The sequence below is a fragment of the Tupaia chinensis genome, unplaced genomic scaffold, assembly GCF_000334495.1.
Source record: "Tupaia chinensis unplaced genomic scaffold, TupChi_1.0 Scaffold149666_1, whole genome shotgun sequence".
NCBI classification, from domain to species: domain Eukaryota; kingdom Metazoa; phylum Chordata; class Mammalia; order Scandentia; family Tupaiidae; genus Tupaia; species Tupaia belangeri.
In genome coordinates this window covers 1,290,625-1,310,737 of record NW_006209511.1, presented here as the reverse complement: position 1 = coordinate 1,310,737, position 20,113 = coordinate 1,290,625, and the positions used below count along the sequence as shown (strand labels likewise).

Below are 20,113 nucleotides of genomic sequence, written 5' to 3'. Positions count from 1 at the left end.
GGGAAAACGGTATAGAAAGCAAACATAGATACCAGAGACAGTGTGGGAGGAGAGCGGGAGGTGGCAGAGGGTAAGAGATAGGGAACCAAGGATGGGGGGAAAAAAGCAAAACATACAGAAAACAAGAAATGGAAGATCATTTGCTGACAATAACATGTTTGTTGATGTGCTTGATTGAGACAATATACAGTATACTCTGGATGGAAAATCTCATTTTGTATGCTGTAATGATGTATAGTGAATGAATGCAAATAAATAAATTGAAAAAAAAAGAAAGAAACAGTAAAATTGAGTTCACTTGGGGTGTTAGTACTAGATATATCAGAGAATTCATAGCTGAGTCAGCCTACAGGTTAACATTTATTCATCAAATAATTCATAGAACTCCTACCATACATGCTGATATAACTGTGCACAAAACAGAAACCCCTGTCCTTGTGGAGCTTCCATACGAGGAACGTCCTCTGAAACTTGTGACTTGCTTTAAAAAAGTGTTCAAGTATAAGTGGAGCTGTTACTGCAGACGGGTTCCTTAATAGCCTTGCTAACTTGCCTTTTGAGTCAGCTAATGTAAAGACTTTCAACAAATGGTCCTGTTGTGACAAAATAACATGCAGTCTTCCGTAATAATATAGAACAGGTTCTTTTTTTTTTTTTTTCTTCAAAGATGTCAGAGTGCTTAATTCTGTTTCTTAGGGTAAACAAGGAATTATGGCACTAAACACTTTAGGAGCAAATGTAAAAGCAGTCCTGTTACCCTGGAGAATGGGAGTAGAAACAGGAGAGGGCTTCTGATTAAAAGCTGATTGTTGGAAATGTCTAGGCTAACTGATTTACTGCTGTTTAAGTCACAGTCCCTCTCCATATTCATTCTATTTTCGCTACTCAGCATGAACTCAGCCAAAGTATTATTGAATTTCCCACTTCTCAGCATGAAGACACATTTACTGTTTGCTGAAATTCTGATTGTCAGAACAAAAACTCTCCTTGCTACTGGAGTCACAGCAAATAGAGTCTGAACCCGCTGATAGAGATCGACTTCCCACTGAGATGGTGGATATACTTATATGCCTGCTGTCACCCTCACTCGAAATGTGGAAAAGGAAAATTTCATATGGGGCTGTTTTGTACACATCCATTGCCTTTCCGCTCTGCAGGGGAACATGATTTGATGACAGAGCAAATAATAGTCAGGCACGAGGGCACCACTGGGAATTTAATGTGGACCTTTCTTTGGGGATGACGGTAAGGCCCCCAGAGGGACACTTTCATGGTCTCTGGCTACTCCTGAGGTATTGGCAGAGGTCCAACCCTCCTCATTTCAATGACTGGGTACTTGCTACAGCTGAACCCAACCAGTACCATTCCCCCACCCACCCCCCCCAACACACACACACACACACACACACACAATGGAGAAGAAACAAAGTGGCAACAGAACCCTACCTTCTGCCCACCCAGATGTTTGGTTATCACAAGTTGGATACTTCTTTCCCTTGGGGACACATTTAAAAAGTCACTTTCAATTCTTAGAGCCATTTACTTGGAGAAAACAGGCTAATTAGCTAATGAACGTTTTGACAAAAGTCACATATCTTTGCCCAGAGCTTGAACTTGGAAAAGTTATTATCAATTTTACTGTCTTTCTTTTTTTTGGGAGAGGTTTTGCTATAGGGTGCCTATACTCGCCAGAAAGACAGACACAGAGAGACAGAAAGCGAGAAATCACCCCCCATGGGGGATGGCCACGTCGCAATCCCTTCTCTTCCATTTTCCCTCGGGATCTTGGGCACGCATGCACAAGGCATGAGTTTAAGCCACCAGGTCCGGGACTCAAACTGCGGTTGACTACATGGGAGTCTAGCAACATAGCCATTACACCAACTGTTGGTCCCATCAATATTACCTTGAAATGAATTTAGGAAAAGTTCAAGTCAAAAATGAACACACCCTTAATTTTATAATTCCAGATAATGTTTCATAAAAGTGATGTTCTTTTAGGAGTTTTAACTCTTATTTGTTTAACTCTTATCTTTTTCATAAATATATTCCATTCCAAAGGTATATGTGACTTTTCCCCCTTCTACTACCAAATTACTTTTCTTTTTTTTTGGAGAGGTTTTCGCTATAGGGCACGTGTGCTTGCTAGACAGACAGAGAGAGACAGAGAGACAGAAAGCGAGAAATCACCCCCCAGGGGGGATGGTCACGCCTCAATCCCTTCTCCTCCATTCTCCTCTCGGGATCCTGGGCATGCACGCACACGCGCCCAGCATGAGTTTTAAGCCACCGGGTTCGGGACGCAAACCGTGGTTGACTACGTGGGAGTCCAGCGACATAGCCATTATGCTAACTGCTGGTTCCCCCAAATTACTTTTCATTCTCTTTTTCTTTCTCTTTCTCAGACCACTTTGCTTGGTGACTATGTGTGTGTAATAATGTGTGTGCGTAATGGGAAACGGTTACACAGAATTATCCTTCTCCAGGAAACAAATTCAAATTTATTCATATATCAGGACCAGCAGTTAGCATAATGGCTATGTCGTTGGACTCCCATGTAGTTGACCACGGTTCGCGTCCCGGACCCGGTGGCTTAAAACTCACACTGGGAGCGTGTGCGTGCGTGCCCAAGATCCCGAGAGGAGAATGGAGGAGAAGGGATTGCGGCGTGGCCATCCACCCTGGGGGGTGATTTCTAGCTTTCTGTCTCTCTGTCTCTATCTGTCTGTCTGGTGAGTGCACGCACCCTATAGCAAAAAAAAAAAAAAAAAAAAAAAACTTTAAAAAAATTATTCATATATCAAGTGAACACAGTTGTTGGTTAAATTCACACATTAAAATAGAAATGATGTTTTTTTTGTTTGTATTTTTGTTTCTATTTTGTGTTGCCATAGAACCAGCGTGCTTGACACAGAGAGACAGGGAGAGAGGGAAGGTGAGAAATCACCCTTCTCCTGGGAGGGATGGCTGTGCTATAATCCTTTCCCCTCCATTCCTCTCTTGAGATTTTGGGCATGCTTGCACACATGCTGGGCATGATTTTCTAACCATGGGGTCTGGGCTTTAACTGTATAGTCAGCTCTGCAGTATCCAGCCACTTTAACCAGCATGCCATCTGCTGGCCCCAAATGAGGGTTTTTAAAGCCCTTTCTCTAATTTTATGTATATTAGTCTACTGTTTCCAAAAGTGCCCTTCAATAAAGTTGTGAATACATTAAGTTTGCTCAGGGGCTTCCTCAGTCAAATTTAATTAAGTTAATGTTCAACTAGTATTTTCACTCAGGCCTCACCAGCACCTGAAATAACAGCAATATGAATCCCTGAGAACAGCCAATAGCAGGTAGATTTTCTCAGTTTTATTTGGCTATATACTATATTTTTTCTTTTCTTTTTTTAGAGGGAGAGTTTTACTATAGGGTGTGTGTGCTTGTCAGAGAGAGAGAGAGAGCAAGAAATCACCCCCCCTTCCCCCCCAGGGAGGATGGCCATGCTGCAATCCTTTCTCCTCCATTCTCCTCCTGGGATTTTGGGCATGCACACACACACATCCAGCATGAGTTTCAAGCCACTGGGCCTGAGACTTGAACTGCAGTTGGCTGGAGTCCTGTCACGTAACCATTATGCCATCTGCTGGCCCCAGTGCTCCTTTTAATCAGAACCATTTTATGAGAAATCCAGAGAGAATGCTCACTAGTCCTCACCCAAACTTGAGTGTGGCCTAATTTCCTTGAGCTATAAATGGTTTCCATTAGAACTGGTCTTGGTTCTGTCAATCCACTAAGACTTTAGAGTGGTCTTTGGGAACTAGCATGCTGCAGTGCAGCAGCATCTTTAGATGAAGAATTTCTGGGGCTGGCAGGTGGCATGGTGGTTAAGGATGCTGGACTCCCATATGGCTGATTGTGGTTCAAGTCCTGGACCTGGTGGCTTGCTTTCTCACTTTCTGCCTCTCTTTCTCTCTTTCTCTCTCTTTTTCTCTCACTCTGTCCCTCTCTGGTCAAATTAAAATAAATAAATAAATAAAGTTAAATAAAATTATTCTTTAAAAAGAAAAGAATTTCTGAATCTCTGTGATAGCACATTCATATTTACACTCACATACACATAAACACCCCCCCCCAAACGAATCACACTAAACTGCTAAGATAAAAATAATCATTTATTGCCAGTTAAATGTTGTTTTACATGAAGGAAAAAAATCCTACTGCCATACATCCCATTTAAAAATTTGGTATCTATTTGTGGTGTTGGCCTGAAGTTTCATAAAAAAATCCTTAAAAAATTACACAAAAATCACCAATTCAAAACGTTTTGAATTGCAAGGGATTGAAATGTTAACACCAGCTCCATTGATGATAGGATAATACAATAATTGAGTCTGTGATTTTCATTTCTGGAACTGCTAAGGTAAAATAATAATAGTTGGCATATATTGCATATTGTATGCTAGGTACAATGCAAAGGATTTTACATGAATTAATCCGAATGATTAGCCTTTAATCTTTACTACAATCCTACAAGTTAAGCACTATTATCACTCCGTTTTAGGTTAGGGAAACTGAGGCTTAAAGAATTTAAGTAACTTGGCAAAGTTTACATGGATAGTGTGAAAGGAGTCTGACTTCAGATCCCTTACTTCCACATTGAAAATAATCTTGGACAAAAACACAAGGGAACTACTATAATAAGCTAAACGTCAAGTTAAAATTGTACCTCTAGTATACCATCAAAATTTGAGCACACACTGTGTCATATATTGGATTCTTAAATACCCTGTTAGTAGTAGCTGCATGTTTTCCCTGAAACAAAAGTAAATCATCCTCCTTAATACCGTTTGTGGTAATGGCTCAGGAAGGAACTACATAAAGATCCTGACTACAAAACATCTTAAATAACTGCGTTTGTCTCTTCCTTTGCCTATTCCATGTTGGAATGTTAACAGGTATTCCTAACATCTAGGTCAGTGGAGACAAGCAATCAAGTCAGGTGAACTTCAGGACCTCAGGTGAAACTTTTAACTTGGTGGTTCTCAAGCCTACTGCATATGAGAACCACATGGAGTTCTATTAAAAATCCTCATGCTCAAGTTGGATCCAGATTACTTAAAACAATTTAGAGGGGTGGCACTGAGGTCTTATTTTTTTTTTCTTTAGGAGAGATATTTTTCTATAGGGCATGTGTGCTTGCCAGTGAGACAGAGAGAGAGAGACAGAAAGAAATCACCCTCCAGAGAGATGCCCATGCCACAATCCCTTCTCCTCCATTCTCCTCTCAGGATCTTGGGCATGCATGCACACATGCCTGGTGTAAGTTTTAAGCCACTGGGTCCAGGACCAAAACCACAGACAATGTGAGAGTCCAGTGATGAAACCATTATGACATCACAGGAATTTTTAAAGCTCTTCAGACAATTCTACCATGCTGAGTTTGACAACTACAGTCATATTTTCTCTAATCCTCCCCTTCCTCATCTTCACATTCTTTATCTCATTTGAAGCACCCCCACCATCCTTGAAAGGTGGCCAGATGAGTTCTGGCTCCATTCCAATGTGACCTGGGCACTTGATTTCAGTTTCTCATTTTCAAAAAATGAAAATAATAACTCTCACATTGGACAGCTACTGTAAACATGAAAAGAAGTCATGCATATCAAAGCAGCCAGCACAGTTATGATGCAGGATAGGTACCCACTTAACTGTCTGTTTGCAATCCCTTCTTCAGAAGAAGACTCTATTCTAGGAATTATCTGGAAGATTTGCAATTGCAGCATCATCCTTTTCCCAACTAGGGAATTCATTTTCCTCCCAAGACACAAAATCATCATGAGGCCATTGATGGAAGTTCCTTCCTTTTGTAGAAATATTAGGTTATTGAAAAAATTATGATGCATTTTTGCTTAGAAAAATGTCGTGATTTTTCCAATCCAATACAATTTAGCAATATTAACCCAACCATAAAACTAGATGATGTGTTTTCTAAGGTGATAATCTATTCTTAAACTCTTCAAGGAGCATTTTATATTAAAAACTAGAATAATTAAACCTATTAACTGCATTTTTAAATATGCTGTAACTCCAAGGACTTTTCTTCAAGAAATAAGAATGCTGGGACCAGCAGTTAGCGTAATGGCTATGTCCAAAAAACCCCCCCCAAAAAAAAAAAAAAAAAAAAGAGATTGCTGAATTATCTGCACCTTCCATCTTCTCTTACTGAGCTGCTATCTGAGAAGCTAACCAGTGGGAACTGAGTTGATCTTGCCTGAACCAAACCACCACAAATCTAGTAGGGGAAAATGTAGACCTGATCAGAATTTCCAAGTCCCAGAGGAATATATGTCCACAGAGAACAAATAAACCACATAGTTTTCTTACCCTCCATCTAACCTGAAGCTGTTTGCTTTTACCTGTGGTTCTCATCCTTGAATGCACACCAGATCCACCTGGGGACCTTTAAAAAGTATTGATGCCTAAGCCTTATGCCCAAGAGTTTAATTAATTACTTTGGAGTGGAGCTCAAGCTTTGGTATGACTATAAAGCCCAATGATCCCACAGTGTACTAAAGTCGAGAACCACTGGCTTTTGGGCTAAGTTTCTTTTGAGAAGTTTAAGAAGAAGCTGCTTATACTTAAGTCTAGAGAAATGCTTGGGACAACATTTTCAGACCTGCTCCCTGTTTCTGGTGGCTAAAGGTTGCCAACCCTTGGCCATTTGCTATGATCTGTGACAGAAAAGTCCACAGATGTCTACTTTTGGGATATGATGGTGGCCATTTGCTATGATCTGTGACAGAAAAGTGGGATAGATGAGTGGAAAGATGAGAAAAGCATGGGTTTGAGGCCATGCAAAACCAGGCTAAGCTATTACTAACTGTGAGATGCTAAGGGAAATAATAATTTGTTCTAGCACTCAGAGGGTTTTTTTTTTTCTTTCTTTCTTCTTCCTTTTTTTTTTTTTTTTTCCATCTTAGTTTTAGCTATAGGATACATATGCTCACTTGGAGAGGAAAAGAGAGATCATTCCCAGGAGGGGATGGCCATACTGCAATCCTTTCTCTTCCATTCTCCTCTCAGGATTTTGGGCATGCATGCACATGTGTCTGGCATTATTTTCAAGCCATGGAGATGGGACTCAAATTACACATTTGGTCATGTGGGATCCAGCCACCTGTTGACCCTCTTTCTTCCTTTGTAAAATGGAAAAATGGTAACTGCCTAGCATCATTGTTGGGAGAACTTTAAAGAGGTTATAAATGAGAAAATGTATATATGGCACCTTGTATAGTGCTCAATATGCTGTAGGTATTTGATATATGATGATCATCATTACAAAGCACACAAAGATAAAAGGTCATCATGGGAGCCTTGTAATGGTGCCCTCCCTGGAGGATTGTCTATGGTATAGAAAAGTCTTAACTGGATTTTACCAGTGAAAGATCTTCCCATGCAATGAAGATATTAACTTAATGAACATATCTGGGAATATTTGGTAGAGAAAACACCATTTGGATTGATTAAAGGGTAATTATTTTCACAAAAATCACAAATATTCCATTCTGCTACTTCAAGGAACCACTCTGAAGAAACAAAGTAGCATTCTAAGCAAAGCAAGAACATGTAGTGTACCTTCTCATTTATTTATGCAATGTAAAAATATGAGGTCCATACAGTCACTTCAAACAGTGCCTTGTAAAGAGTATAAAGGAGTGTTGGAAATCTTAGCAGAAAGTGTGGCATAGACCACCAACCAGGATGGAAGGCATTTCAGTCCCTGAATTCTAATTTTGATGTAATTGGGTAAATGACACAGGCACTTCAGAGTCTTAAGACACTTCAGATCCATTATGCTGAGCAAAATTCTCTGAGTCACCTTCATTGGAAGCCATTCCTGAGCCATAGACTCTCTGGTGTTTTTGAAACTTTGTGCTTTATCTCATAGATAATTCAGTCTTACCTAGGAACTTCCTTAGAACAGGGACAGGATGTATACATACTTGTATCCCCACAGCTTAATCACAGTACTGATAACAGTTGGCATTGAGAAATATTTAATGAGTGAAAAAACGACTCTACTTCATACTCAGCGACCTGTATATTATAAATCTCCAATTTATTAAAAAATAAATGAATCACCTAGAAAATACACCAGTTGGCAAAGTTGACTAGGATCTATAGAACCTAATATTTCTCCCTTGCGTCAACAACATCTTGATACCTAGATTTGCTGTCCACATTTGCTTAAAAAGAATGTCAACAAGTCTCTTATCTCTCGAGTTTCAAGTCTGTTGTCTGAGCAAGACTTTGTTTTACACAGATGCTAAAATATCAGCCTTCTCCAAGTCTCATAATATGGGGAGGCCTTGAGAGCTGTACCTCTCTACCCTGATAAATAGGCTAGAGAGGCTAGGTAACTAAGTAATGCTGTAAAATCTAAAATTGGCTCTTTTCTTATTCAAACAACAACTATCGATCAAATGTCCTATGACCTTATGATTTAATGCAGAGAAAGGATATTAAAAAAAGAAGAAGAAATTCTTCCCTCAAGGAGATGTTCATTTTTAATGGTCTTTGTTTTCATTTTGTTTGCCCTAGCACATACAAAGTGTATGATTCGTGCCATTTCAATGGAGAAAAATAGTTTAGAGATTATGCAAGCTAAATTTTTCACTTGATTTTTCTCATCAACATGTTCATTTTTTCAAGTGTGCATATGAACATAGAAATGTAAGGCTAATTGGTAGACCTATGTTCTTTGTCCACCCTGACTGTAACCAATTTCAGAAGGAGCCTGTAAAAATAAATTTTTTTTTTCAGAGTTAGAGACCTCTGAAGCAGTAAATCAAGGGCTAACAAATAGGCCCCAATCTAGGTCACATTAAGTGACAACAGCCATTCCTAAAAATGAACTCATTTGAATGTTCAAATGAGAGCATTGCAGAGAAAACACTCAATTGAATCTTCACTTAAAAGATAACACAGGGTCTCTCCATACCCCAATTATGTGCTTGGAATTGGCATGTGGGGTATTGCTCTACTCCCCAGGAAGAATACAAATGCAAAAGAAAGCATGGACTAATTAGCATCAACCTTAATCTGCTGAAAAGGAATCTCACAGAAAACAGCACAGGTTTGCTTCCTGCCACCTGCTAACTTGGAGAAATCTGTGCCTCAGTTTCCTATTTGGTGAAATGGAGATAATAGTACTTTCCTAAGAGGATTGTTATGAGGATTAAATGAGATAACACATGTTAAGACTGCATTGTTCCTGATTGTTGTAGGTGTGTAATACATATGAAAGTATCTGCCGTTAAAAACCTGGATTAGGAAGATCTGAAGATATCATTGTGAAGTTAACAACTTACAATACATGTGTATTTTGATTTTGTAACAAAAACAAGCTTCCTAAAATGTCTTCAGACCTCAGAACTGGTCAGGTCTCTGCTGAAGAATCCTCTGGATAGACGTTTTATCCGTAGTCTCCTGAAACGGGACACACAACAATGTTATTGCAAACCAATTGGCTTCTAAACATATAAACTCTTCTACAGCACGCAGTGGAGTTTAGAAGCAGAGCTGCATCTACTGCCAAGACTACCTTGCATGCTAGCAGCTGCACACAGGGACAAGCATCAGCTATCTGCATCAATGAATGGACATGGTACTGTACCTTTCCATCTAAGGATCACTTCAGGAAAGTGCTGAGATGGAGGTGTTCTGAGGAACCTGCTCAGAGGTAAGGCACTGACTAGTCTCCATCATTAGCAGTCATGACTGGTAGTGGTGGTGAATCTCTGGGTCTCTTCCAGCAGCAAGAGCCAATATATCCCCAGCCATCATTGATGGCCCATCCAGAGAACTTGACTGGGTTCACAAATCCCATGGGGCAATAGGTAAAGCTGGCTCTAGCAAACAAAAGGCTGCCAGTGCTATTACTTTACCATACAAGAGCTGCTTTGCAATAGGTGTATAAGGAATCAAGTTGAGGTCTTCAGAACAGTTTTCTGGAGTTGAAGCTCCGGGATGACCACTTAGGTAATTTCAAAACCCACAAAATCAGTTCTATAATGAAGTGGCCTGTGGTGCCTTGAGACATGTTACTTGCAGAATTTTCTTCATACCTAAATCCTCAGATCCCAACACCTACCTCACCTATAGGTTAAGTGAGGGAAAACAATAAATTTCTAGGAAATAATATGTAAAATTGTGTCTACATGAATGAAATTAAAACTATCTTAGAAAACAGCCACAGGTGGGACCAGTGGTTAGCGTAATGGTTATGTCTCTGGACTCCCATGTAGTCGGCTGTGGTTCAAGTCCCAGATCTGGCGGCTTAAACTCACGTCAGGCATGTGTATGTGCATGCCCAAGATCCCGAGAGGAGATTGGAGGAGAAGGGATTGTGGTGTGGCCATCCCCCCTGGGGGATGATTTCTTGCTTTCTGTCTCTCTGTGTCTCTCTATCTGTCTGGCAAGTGCATGTGCCCTATAGCAAAACCCTCTCCCCCCACCAGAAAAAAAAAAAACAGTCATAAGTTTTTCACCCAGAAACTCTTTTACATAAAATATTTTAAGCATAAGAAATTACAAATACTCAATATGGTTTAATAAAATCTTAACTTTTTGCATATCTCGTTAAAATATGTTCAAGAAGATTAAATAACAAAGATATAATTACTGAGTATACCCCTTCATGATAGTTCCCTGTCTTCCTCCCCCACAAAATAAAGTGCTGGGAATGTATTGTTCTTGTGCATGTATGTACACAATGTATATTTTGCATTTGTAGTCATAAAATATCTTATATTTCTGAATGTTTTAAATTTTAATACAAATTATACTATATGGAATATATCATGCAATGGTTTTCTTTACTGGCTCAACATTATGTTAGGCATTGTTTGTAACAGTTAATCAATGCAACCATCAATAGAAGGACCATTAAGTAGTTTAAATATCTTGCCACATTTGTGAAATAGAATACTATACAGATGCTAAAATGGATAAAGTTTTTCAAAGAATCTGCTTTATATTTTGCATGGTATTTCTTTTGCAACATATTAGCAAAATGTGTTGATTTAAAAAAAAAAAAAGTGTGTCCCTTAAGAGCAGAATAGAGCTAAAGCTTGTATTTCTTATCTAATCATGTAAACTCTATGTTTTAAAAGTGAGTTTAAGCCACCAGCAATTATTGTTACTACTGATTTATTTTTGGACTTATTTCTACTATCTAACTTTCCATATTTACCATTCTTTATGCTTTGCTTCTTTGTCTTCCTTTCTGCCTTCTATTAAGCTGATACATTTAAAAAAAAATATTGCCAGAGGTCGTGTGTGTGTGTGTTTGTGTGTGTGTGTGAAAGAGAAAAATAGAATGAGAGAGAAAGTGAGAGAGAAAGAAAAAAAAAACAGAGACGGAGAAAGTACCCACAATGGGGCATGGTCATACCATAATCTTTTTTCCTCCATTTCTCTATCTCCTCAAGATTTGGAGCACACAAGCCTGCCATGCTTTCAAACTACCTGGACTAAATTACAAACTCAGTCGACCATATAGGATTCATTTCTCTTTACCACTGTGCTATATGGGGCTAGCTCCTTATTACACACACACACACACACACACACACACACACACAAATACACATATACATATTTTTTTCCTTAGGTTTTTGCCATAGGTTACATGCACTTGTTGGAAAGAGGGAAAGTGAGAAATTACTCCCCAGGTGGAATGGTCATGCCACATCCCCTTCTCCTCTACTCTCCTCTCAGATTTTGTCTGGTGTGATTTTCAAGCCACAAGGTCCAGGACTTGAACTGCGGTCAACCATGTGGGAGTCCAATGCCTTAACTGCCACACCACCTGCTAGCCCCAATCTTTGTATTTCTTAATGCTATATTGAAATATTCCTCTTTTCATCTATAGTTGCTCTTTCCTATTTAACATTGTTTGGACATTATTTCTACGTAAATTTGAGTCACTAGCTACTCTAATTTCAGTTACTAGTTACTCAAATTAATCCAAAAGTTTTATTTACTTGTGTGCTTCTCATTAATTCTTATGTTTCACACTTTTCTTTTGGGTCTCTTTTCTTTGTGTTGAAGTATGTCCTTTAATACTACTTTTAGTGAAAGTTTATGAGTGGTAAATTATATTATGGCATACCTGAAAATATTGTTACCTTGTCTTCACTCATAACTAATCATTTAGCTATTTTAACTATTATGTATTGCTCTATGTCTCCTCACATATGGAGGATTTGCTATCATTATCTTCTGGTCATCTATTCTTTTTTATTTTTTTTAAAGAATTCATTATTTAATTCCATTTATTATTATTATTTTTTTAATTTGACCAGACAAAGAGAGAGAGAGAGAAAAAGGGAAAGCAAGAGAGTGAGCTTCCAGGTCTGGGACTTCACCTGTGGTCGACCATGTGGGAATTCAAAGCCTTTATCCACCACACCACCTGCCGGCCCCTGATCATCTATTCGTGGCAAGGCAAATTTTACTGTCAGTTAACTGTCAGTTGATTACGTGTAGTTTCCCTGCATGTTACCATCTTCTTGTACCATTTAAGATTTTTTCACCCTCTATATAATGATGAAAGTTTGCTGATGTACACATTTTAAAAAATTTAGGTATGGCAACTGAGGTACATTTTCTATTTAACAATTTTAATTTTTCTTCATTCTTGGGAAACTATCACCCATGAATGGTCTTCAGAAAGAAGATAATTTTCCATTTCACAGTATTATAAAAAACTATACATGGATTTAACATGTTTGGTACCAAACTAAATTCATACTTTAAATTCATTTTCTATGTACTTTCTGAAATCTCCTTCAATTTGTTAAAATATTACTTTACAACTTCTCTAGAATTCTAGAATTCCTGAGGGATACATTTTATAGCCATTTATTTCCTATGCTCTTTCATTTTTAAAATGACTTATAATTCATAAAACATCACCCTTTTGAGGTATACAATTCAGTGTTTTCTAGCCTATTCATAAGGCTGTGCAACCATCACCATCTAATTCCAATACTTCTTCATCACTTATACAAGAAATCTCATACTCCTGAGAAGTCATTTCCCATTCTCCTCTCTCCCTATCTTCTAATAACCACTAATTTACTTTCTGTCTCTATGGATTAATCTATTCTGGATACTTTATATAAATGGAACAAGGCAACATATGGTCTTTTGTGTCTGGTGTCTTCTGCTGAGCAAAATGCTTTCAAGGTTTCTCCATGATGTACAACATCTTAATATTCTATTACTATGGTAAAATATTATTCCATTTTATGAATATACCATATTTATTTATAATTAACCAGTTGATAGATAAACAGGTTGCTTCCACATTTTGTCTAATGTGAATAACTCTGCAGTGAAATGGTGCAGGGTATCCACCTGCAGAAAGATGAAACTGAATCCCTGTCTTTCATCATTAACAAAAATAAACTCAAAATGGATCAAAGATCTGAAACACTGGGGAAACTCTTGGAGATATTGGGGTAGGCAAAGACTTCATAAATAAGAATCCCAAAGCATGGGCCATAATCCATAAAATAGACAAGTGGGACTATATCAGATTAAGAAGTTTCTACACAGCAAAGGACACAGTTATTAGTGTGAATTGACAACCCTCAGAATGTGAGAATATTTTTGTACAATATGCCTCAGACAAGAAACTGATAACTAGAATATACAGGGAACTAAAGTGGCTTACCTGAAAAAATATATATATAACCCAATTGAAAGATGAAAATATGAGCTGAACAAAATCTCTCTAAGGAAGACATATGAACAGCCAAAAACCATATGAGAAAATGTTCAACACCCCTCATCATAAGGAAGATGCAGATTAAAACCATAATGAGATATCACCTAACCCTTGTTAGAATGGCAAAGATTGAAAATACAAAAAGTGGGAGCTAGCAGGTGGTATGGTGGTTAGGGGCGCTGGACTCCCACACGGCCGACCGCAGTTCAAGTCCCATACCTGGAGTCTTACTTTCCCTTTCTTTCTCTTACTCTGTCCCTCGCTGGTCAAATTAAAAATAAATAAATACATAAATAAAGCTTAATAAAATAATTACTTAAAAAAATACAAAAGGTGAGGATGTGGTGAAAGGGGAACTCTCCTACACTGTTGGTGAGAATGTAAACTGGTTCAGCCACTGTGGAAAACAATATGGATGTTCCTCAAGTGTCTACAAATAGAACTACCATTTGATCCAGCAATCCCACTTCTTGGTATCTACCCAAAGGACAAGAGAATGTTCAGTTGGAAAAGCACTTGCACATCAATATTTATTGCAGCATTATTATGCACGATTACTAAGACGTGGAACCAACCCAAATGCCCACAAACAGATGAAAGGGTGGAAAAAGTGTAGCACATATACTTTATAGAATACTATTCAGTCATGAAAAACAAGACCCTGGCATTTGATAGAAAGTGGTCAAATATGGAAGATCTACTGCTGAGAGAAGCAAGCCAGGATATGAAAGAAAGATATTGTGTGTATCCACTTAATGTATATCGACTATCCACACTTTATAGTAGAGATTGAAATACTGGAGGGCATAAAAGCAGTGAAAATAGTTATGAATACTGAAGACAGTGTGGAATGGGGGGTGGGGAGGAGAAAGGAATAGTATAGAAAAGGATAGGAAGATAACAAATAGAGAAGCTTGACATCAGTGGGACAAAGAAATGGTTTATTACCTGTTGATGATAACATGTATAGTATTTTCAACATTCTCAACTGGACTCGTCTAAGAAGTATTTCATGTTGGGTAAATTCTCTTTATAAGCCAAATGATATATAGTGATTGAATATTTAAAAAAATAATTAAAATAAGTAATAATAATCTGAAAAAAAAGATGAAAAGCTATTTGATTATGATGATGTGGATTGTAATGTCTTTGTCTTGATTGATATGCATGATAATCATGCTGGAAAAAATGCAACACACTGTAAAGATACATGTGATTAAGCGTAATATAAAAATTATAATAATAAATTTAAAATTTTTTTAAGTATCTATTGAAAATAATCAGGGACCAGCAGTTGGCATAATGGCTATGTTGCTGGACTCTCATGTAGTTGACCAAGGGTTAAGTCCCAGACCCAATGGCTTAAACTCATGCCAGGTGCGTATACATGCATTCCCAAGATCCTGAGAGAAGAATGGAAGAGAAGGGATTGTGGCGTAGGCATCCCCTCGGGGGGTGGGGAGGAGAGGGTAGGCGATTTATTTTTTGCTTTCTGTCTCTCTGTCACTCGCTGTCTTTCTGGTGAGCAAACGTGCCCTATTAAAAAAAAATGCTCCCCCCTCCAAAAAAAGAAAATAACCAAAATTGCAATCTATGGAAATTATATAAATAAATAGTTTTTATTAATTATTCTTTAAAAATATATCTCCGCTGGGGATATTTCTTTAAATTTTTGTGTAGATATATGCTTTTAATTTTCATAGGTATATAGATGGGACTGGAAATACTGGGTCATATGGTCACAGTATGTTTAACTTTTTGAGAAATTGACAAACTGTTACCCAATGTGACTGTATCATTCTTTTTAGAGGATTTTTTCCTTAAGGCATGTGCACTCATCGGGGAGGGAGAGAGAGAGAGAGAGAGGGAGAGAGAGAGAAAGTGAGAAATCAACCCCCCTTCCCCAGGGAGGATGGCCATGCTGCAATCCCTTTTCCTCCATTCTCCTCCCAGGATTTTGTGTATGCATGTGCCCAGCATGATTTTTAAGCCACCAGGTTCAGGACTTGAACCACTATCAGCCATATGGGAGTCCAGCGATGTAATGGTTATGTCATCTTCTGGCACCAATGGCTATACTATTTTATATTCCCACCAGCAATATGTGAGGATTCTAATTTCTCCACATCTTCAGCGACACTTGTTTCTATTCTTGCCATCCTAGAACCTTTGTAGTGGAATCTCATTACAGTTTCAATTTTAATTTCTCTGATCATTTATAATATTGAGCATTTTTTCATATGTTGATTGACAATTGGTAAATTTACTTTGGAGAAATATCCATTTCAGTTCTTTTCTGGTTTTTTTTTTATCAGTTTTTTTCTTGTTTTTGTTGTTTTTAAAGTTGTTTATATAGTATGAATATCAACCCCTAATCTGATATGTGATTTGCAAATATTTTTTTTTTCCATTCCATAGGTTGTTTCTTTACTCTGTTGATAATGTCAACTGAATCACAAGAGTTTTTAATTTTATTGAAGTTCAGTTTATCTATTGTTTCATTTATTGCTTATGCAATTTTGGCTTTGTGTTTTCTCTCTCTCTCCATGATATCTCTCTTGTCTGTCTTACATCTCTTTCCTTATTTTTTTCTCTTTTTTCTCAGCTTATCAAGTGGTTTTATAGCTACTTTCACTAGGTCCTTTAAACTTCCACATGATAGCCAGGACATAAGATGACTTTGTGTATAATGTCCCATAATCATACTGAAGATATCACAAATCCAGCTCCTAAGCTGACTAAATGAATGTCTTTTCACCTTTCTAGGCCAACAGCTTCCTATTGGTATTACTAAGTTATAGCTCCAGGCAACATGTCCAAAAAACGTTTTTTAGCCTCCACACCACATGCTCTGTATTCAGGCTATTTCCTTGGCTCTAATTCCAAGCATTTCCCTGGATTACTTAATAGTCTTTTCTGCTCCACAGGATTCAAGCTCCTTCCTGACACTCCTATACTGAAGATACACTTTCTGCTCAGGGCATGGCTATGCCACAGCTTCTGTCCTGTGGTGTAGGTTTGCAGGCTGTATAGTAGTTCTCTTTTGTTTATGGTGACCAGAGCTGTTTGTCTCTAGAACTGGCCTTTTAAAAATATATTTATTTTATTTTACTTTACCCATCCTCTGTGTGTTTAGAGCAAAGGAGAGTGTGTGTCAGAGAATGAACTTATTAGACCACCTTGACCAGAATTTGCAGCAGATGTTTTCATCTTTTAATAACTGAATTGGATTAGCCTACAGCTTATTAATTTAATTACACTGGATCTAACTATGCAGATAACATTGAAGAAAATAACACAAACCCTTTAAAATCCTCAACTAGGTTCACTCACTGACTACATATTCAGAGATTTTAAAAAGCTGCTATTTAGTGGTGGCAGTTAAAGTCATCTCTTCTATAGCTATCAACCAAAGCTCCTGAGATGAATGCATGAGTGAGAGTTAGCCAGGCATTGGGAGGAGGCCAAAAAGGCATGTGAGTCTGGGGGAGGCAATACGTGATGTTCCTGGGGTAGGAAGGGGAAGCAAAGAGCTAGCCATAGTTAATAAGTCTAGCTGCTAGACAAAGTATGGTAAATTATGTCAGATGTTTTGAGAGCCACCCATTCCACTCCCAAGGTTTTGAAGATGGTTTCAACTTATCTCTGTTTGTCTCTAGCACTAGCTATAGCATCACACACCTACTCTGGGATGAATTTAAACTGCCAAACTATGACTCTGACTCAAAGGACTTGGAAACCCAGTAGGCCAGTCCTATGTCCCCAACAGACCAGGTGAGAACCAGGTCAGCTCTGCATATGCTTGTAGGTGACCATGTTGACCTTAGAGGACCCACCTGACCTGGGAATATTATGATCTTACAAAGAACAACACCATTACTTCACAAGTAATTCTAGGTTTAAAGTTATTTTCCTCCTAATGGTCTATAGTCCTAAGAGCACAATAACCATAAGCAAGGATGAGACAAAAGTGGTTTCCAGAGAATATAGAGTAAGGTCTTTACAGTGCAAAAAGAAAGTTAGTACAGTTGAAGCAAATCCAACTTTAGTGTTAGTCTTTTTATGAAGATAGTTTGTTTCTATATATCATAAATTACATTGGAGAGTACTCACTCACATATTCATCTACCCAGCCTCATAAACATTAATGAGTCCCTGATATATGACTGTCATCTTGATAGCATTGAAGGCATAAAGGAATAAGGCAGTCCCTACCATGGAAAAATGCACCTATCAATGGGCAAAGGACTTAGAAACAAATCATTATAATGAAATATTAACTTTACCTGGGTGATTTGGAGATAACCACAAAGAAAAATTAACCAAAGACATCCAAAGTAAGGAGCATTTCTGGTAGTCCCAGAGGCAAGAAAGTTCAAAGACTACTCAGCAGACTGAGTTTAATCATTGTACTGGAGTGGAAAAGCTACAGAAATTGAAGTTGAAATAGCAGGTAGGCATAAATTGTATTTCATTTGTTCTAAGATGCCACTAATTGTAAAGTGAACTATTATTTCATGTAAAACCAAGAGAAAAGTGCTGCTAATTAAATCATCACATATCAGGGCCAGCACATAGCATGGCGGTTAAGGGCACTGGACTCCTACATTCAGTTCAAGTCCTGGACCTGGCAGCTTGCTTTCTCACTTTCTCTCTCTTTCTCTGTCCCTCTCTGGTCAAATTAAAATAAATAAATAAAAATAAATAAGTAAAATAATTATTTAAAAATAATAAATAAATAAATCATAACTTATCATTGATAGTAAAGCATCTTGGTTTCAGAGGGGTCAAAGCACGAGGCAACATGCCTCTCGAAATGGATGAAATCAAGTAATTTCCAAAAGAAGAAGTGTAAAACATGAATTAACATTAGAAGGAAGGGTGTTTTTTTTTGTTTTTTTTTTATACTTTTACTACAGGGCATATGCACTCACTAGACAGACAGAGACAGAGAGACAGAGAGTAAGAAATAACCCCCTGGGGGGATGGTCACACTGCCATCCCGTCTCCTCAATTCTCTTCCCGGGATCTTGGGCACACATGCACATGTGTCTGGCATAAGTTTCAAGCCACTGGGTCTGGGACTTGAACTGGTTGATCACATGGGAGTTGAGAGCCTCGACTACTCCCCATCTGCTGGTCTAGAAAGCAGCTTTTTAAAAAGCTAAAATAAATGCAAATGAATATGGATAAAATACCATTTTGACTTTTTTTGGAGAGGTTTTTGCTATAAGGTGCGCGTGCTCACCAGACAGAGAGAGACAAAGACAGATAGCGAGAAATCACCCCCTAGAGGGGATGGCCACGCCACAATCCCTTCTCTATTCTCCTCTTGGGATCTTGGGCATGCACGCACACACACTCGGCGTGAGTTTTAAGCCACCGGATCCGGGGCTCGAACTGTGATCGAGCATGGGAGTCCAGCAACATAGCCATTATGCTAACTGCTCATCCCAAAATACCATTTTTCTTATCAAATTGGTAAAAAAAAAAAAGAATGTTTAGCTAGCAAGGAGAGTAAAATGGGCAAACTCATGCTAAAAATGTAAGTTGATATTAATTTTCTGAAATCACTTTGACAATTATGTGTCAGGAACCTAAACATGTATATATTCCTACCTACAGGAATCTATTCTAAATCCATACTCATGGACTCAAGAAAATATTTATGCCCAAGAATATAAGGTTGTAAAAACAAAAATGCATGCTATACATATATAAATTATCAATGAATATATAAATAAATAGTGATGTAATCATGGAAATATTAGCCAATTACTGAAATATTTGTTGCAGTATTTAATGAGAGAGAAAATCTCATAATGTAACATCAAATTCTAAAAGGGAGAAAACAAACTTCCACTTAAAGTGTAATCTGAATCTAAGAAAAAAAGTACTTTATAAAGACTGGAGTTTTAGTTAAATTTGAGCGGTAACAATATTGGTGATATTTTCCTTCTTATACTTTTTATTATTTTTCTAAAATGGCCATATTTACCTTTTATAACCTCTCCTTCCCAATTTTCGAAGTTCTACTTGTAAACATTAAATTGTAGTAGGGAATATAAGACTGTGCTCAGAGATAGAATTATCAATAGGTGCTCTTTATACTAACTAATAATTGACACATAATAATCATGAATGCTAAAAATTGTCCTAGTGCATGTTAGATGGGATCCAATACATGTTATATCTGACTTTACCTTTATTTTGATCTTTATTAGGATCTAGAAAGATGAGAAAACAGAAATTTCATGTAGCTAAAGAAGTCTAGGTGAGCTTACACAATTTGAACATGGCAAAGCTGGGATTTGAACCACAGATTCAC

At 37.8% G+C, this 20,113-nt stretch overlaps 1 protein-coding gene across 3 annotated transcripts in view; it reads right to left on the bottom strand.

Moving 5' to 3' along the window:
• PDE1C (phosphodiesterase 1C) overlaps positions 1-20,113 on the bottom strand; it is a 385,889-nt gene that overhangs the window by 6,837 nt on the left and 358,939 nt on the right. Inside the window, exon 18 of one of the 3 annotated variants that reach the window (XM_006171494.1) lies at positions 9,416-9,476. The exons of 1 other annotated variant lie outside the window; for it this stretch is intronic. In XM_006171494.1, coding sequence (XP_006171556.1) covers positions 9,463-9,476 — 14 coding nt within the window. In that variant the 3' untranslated portion in view covers positions 9,416-9,462. Of the gene's footprint in view, positions 1-7,142; positions 9,477-20,113 lie in introns of those variants that run through there. One more of the 3 variants, XM_006171493.3, reaches the window with a different exon arrangement.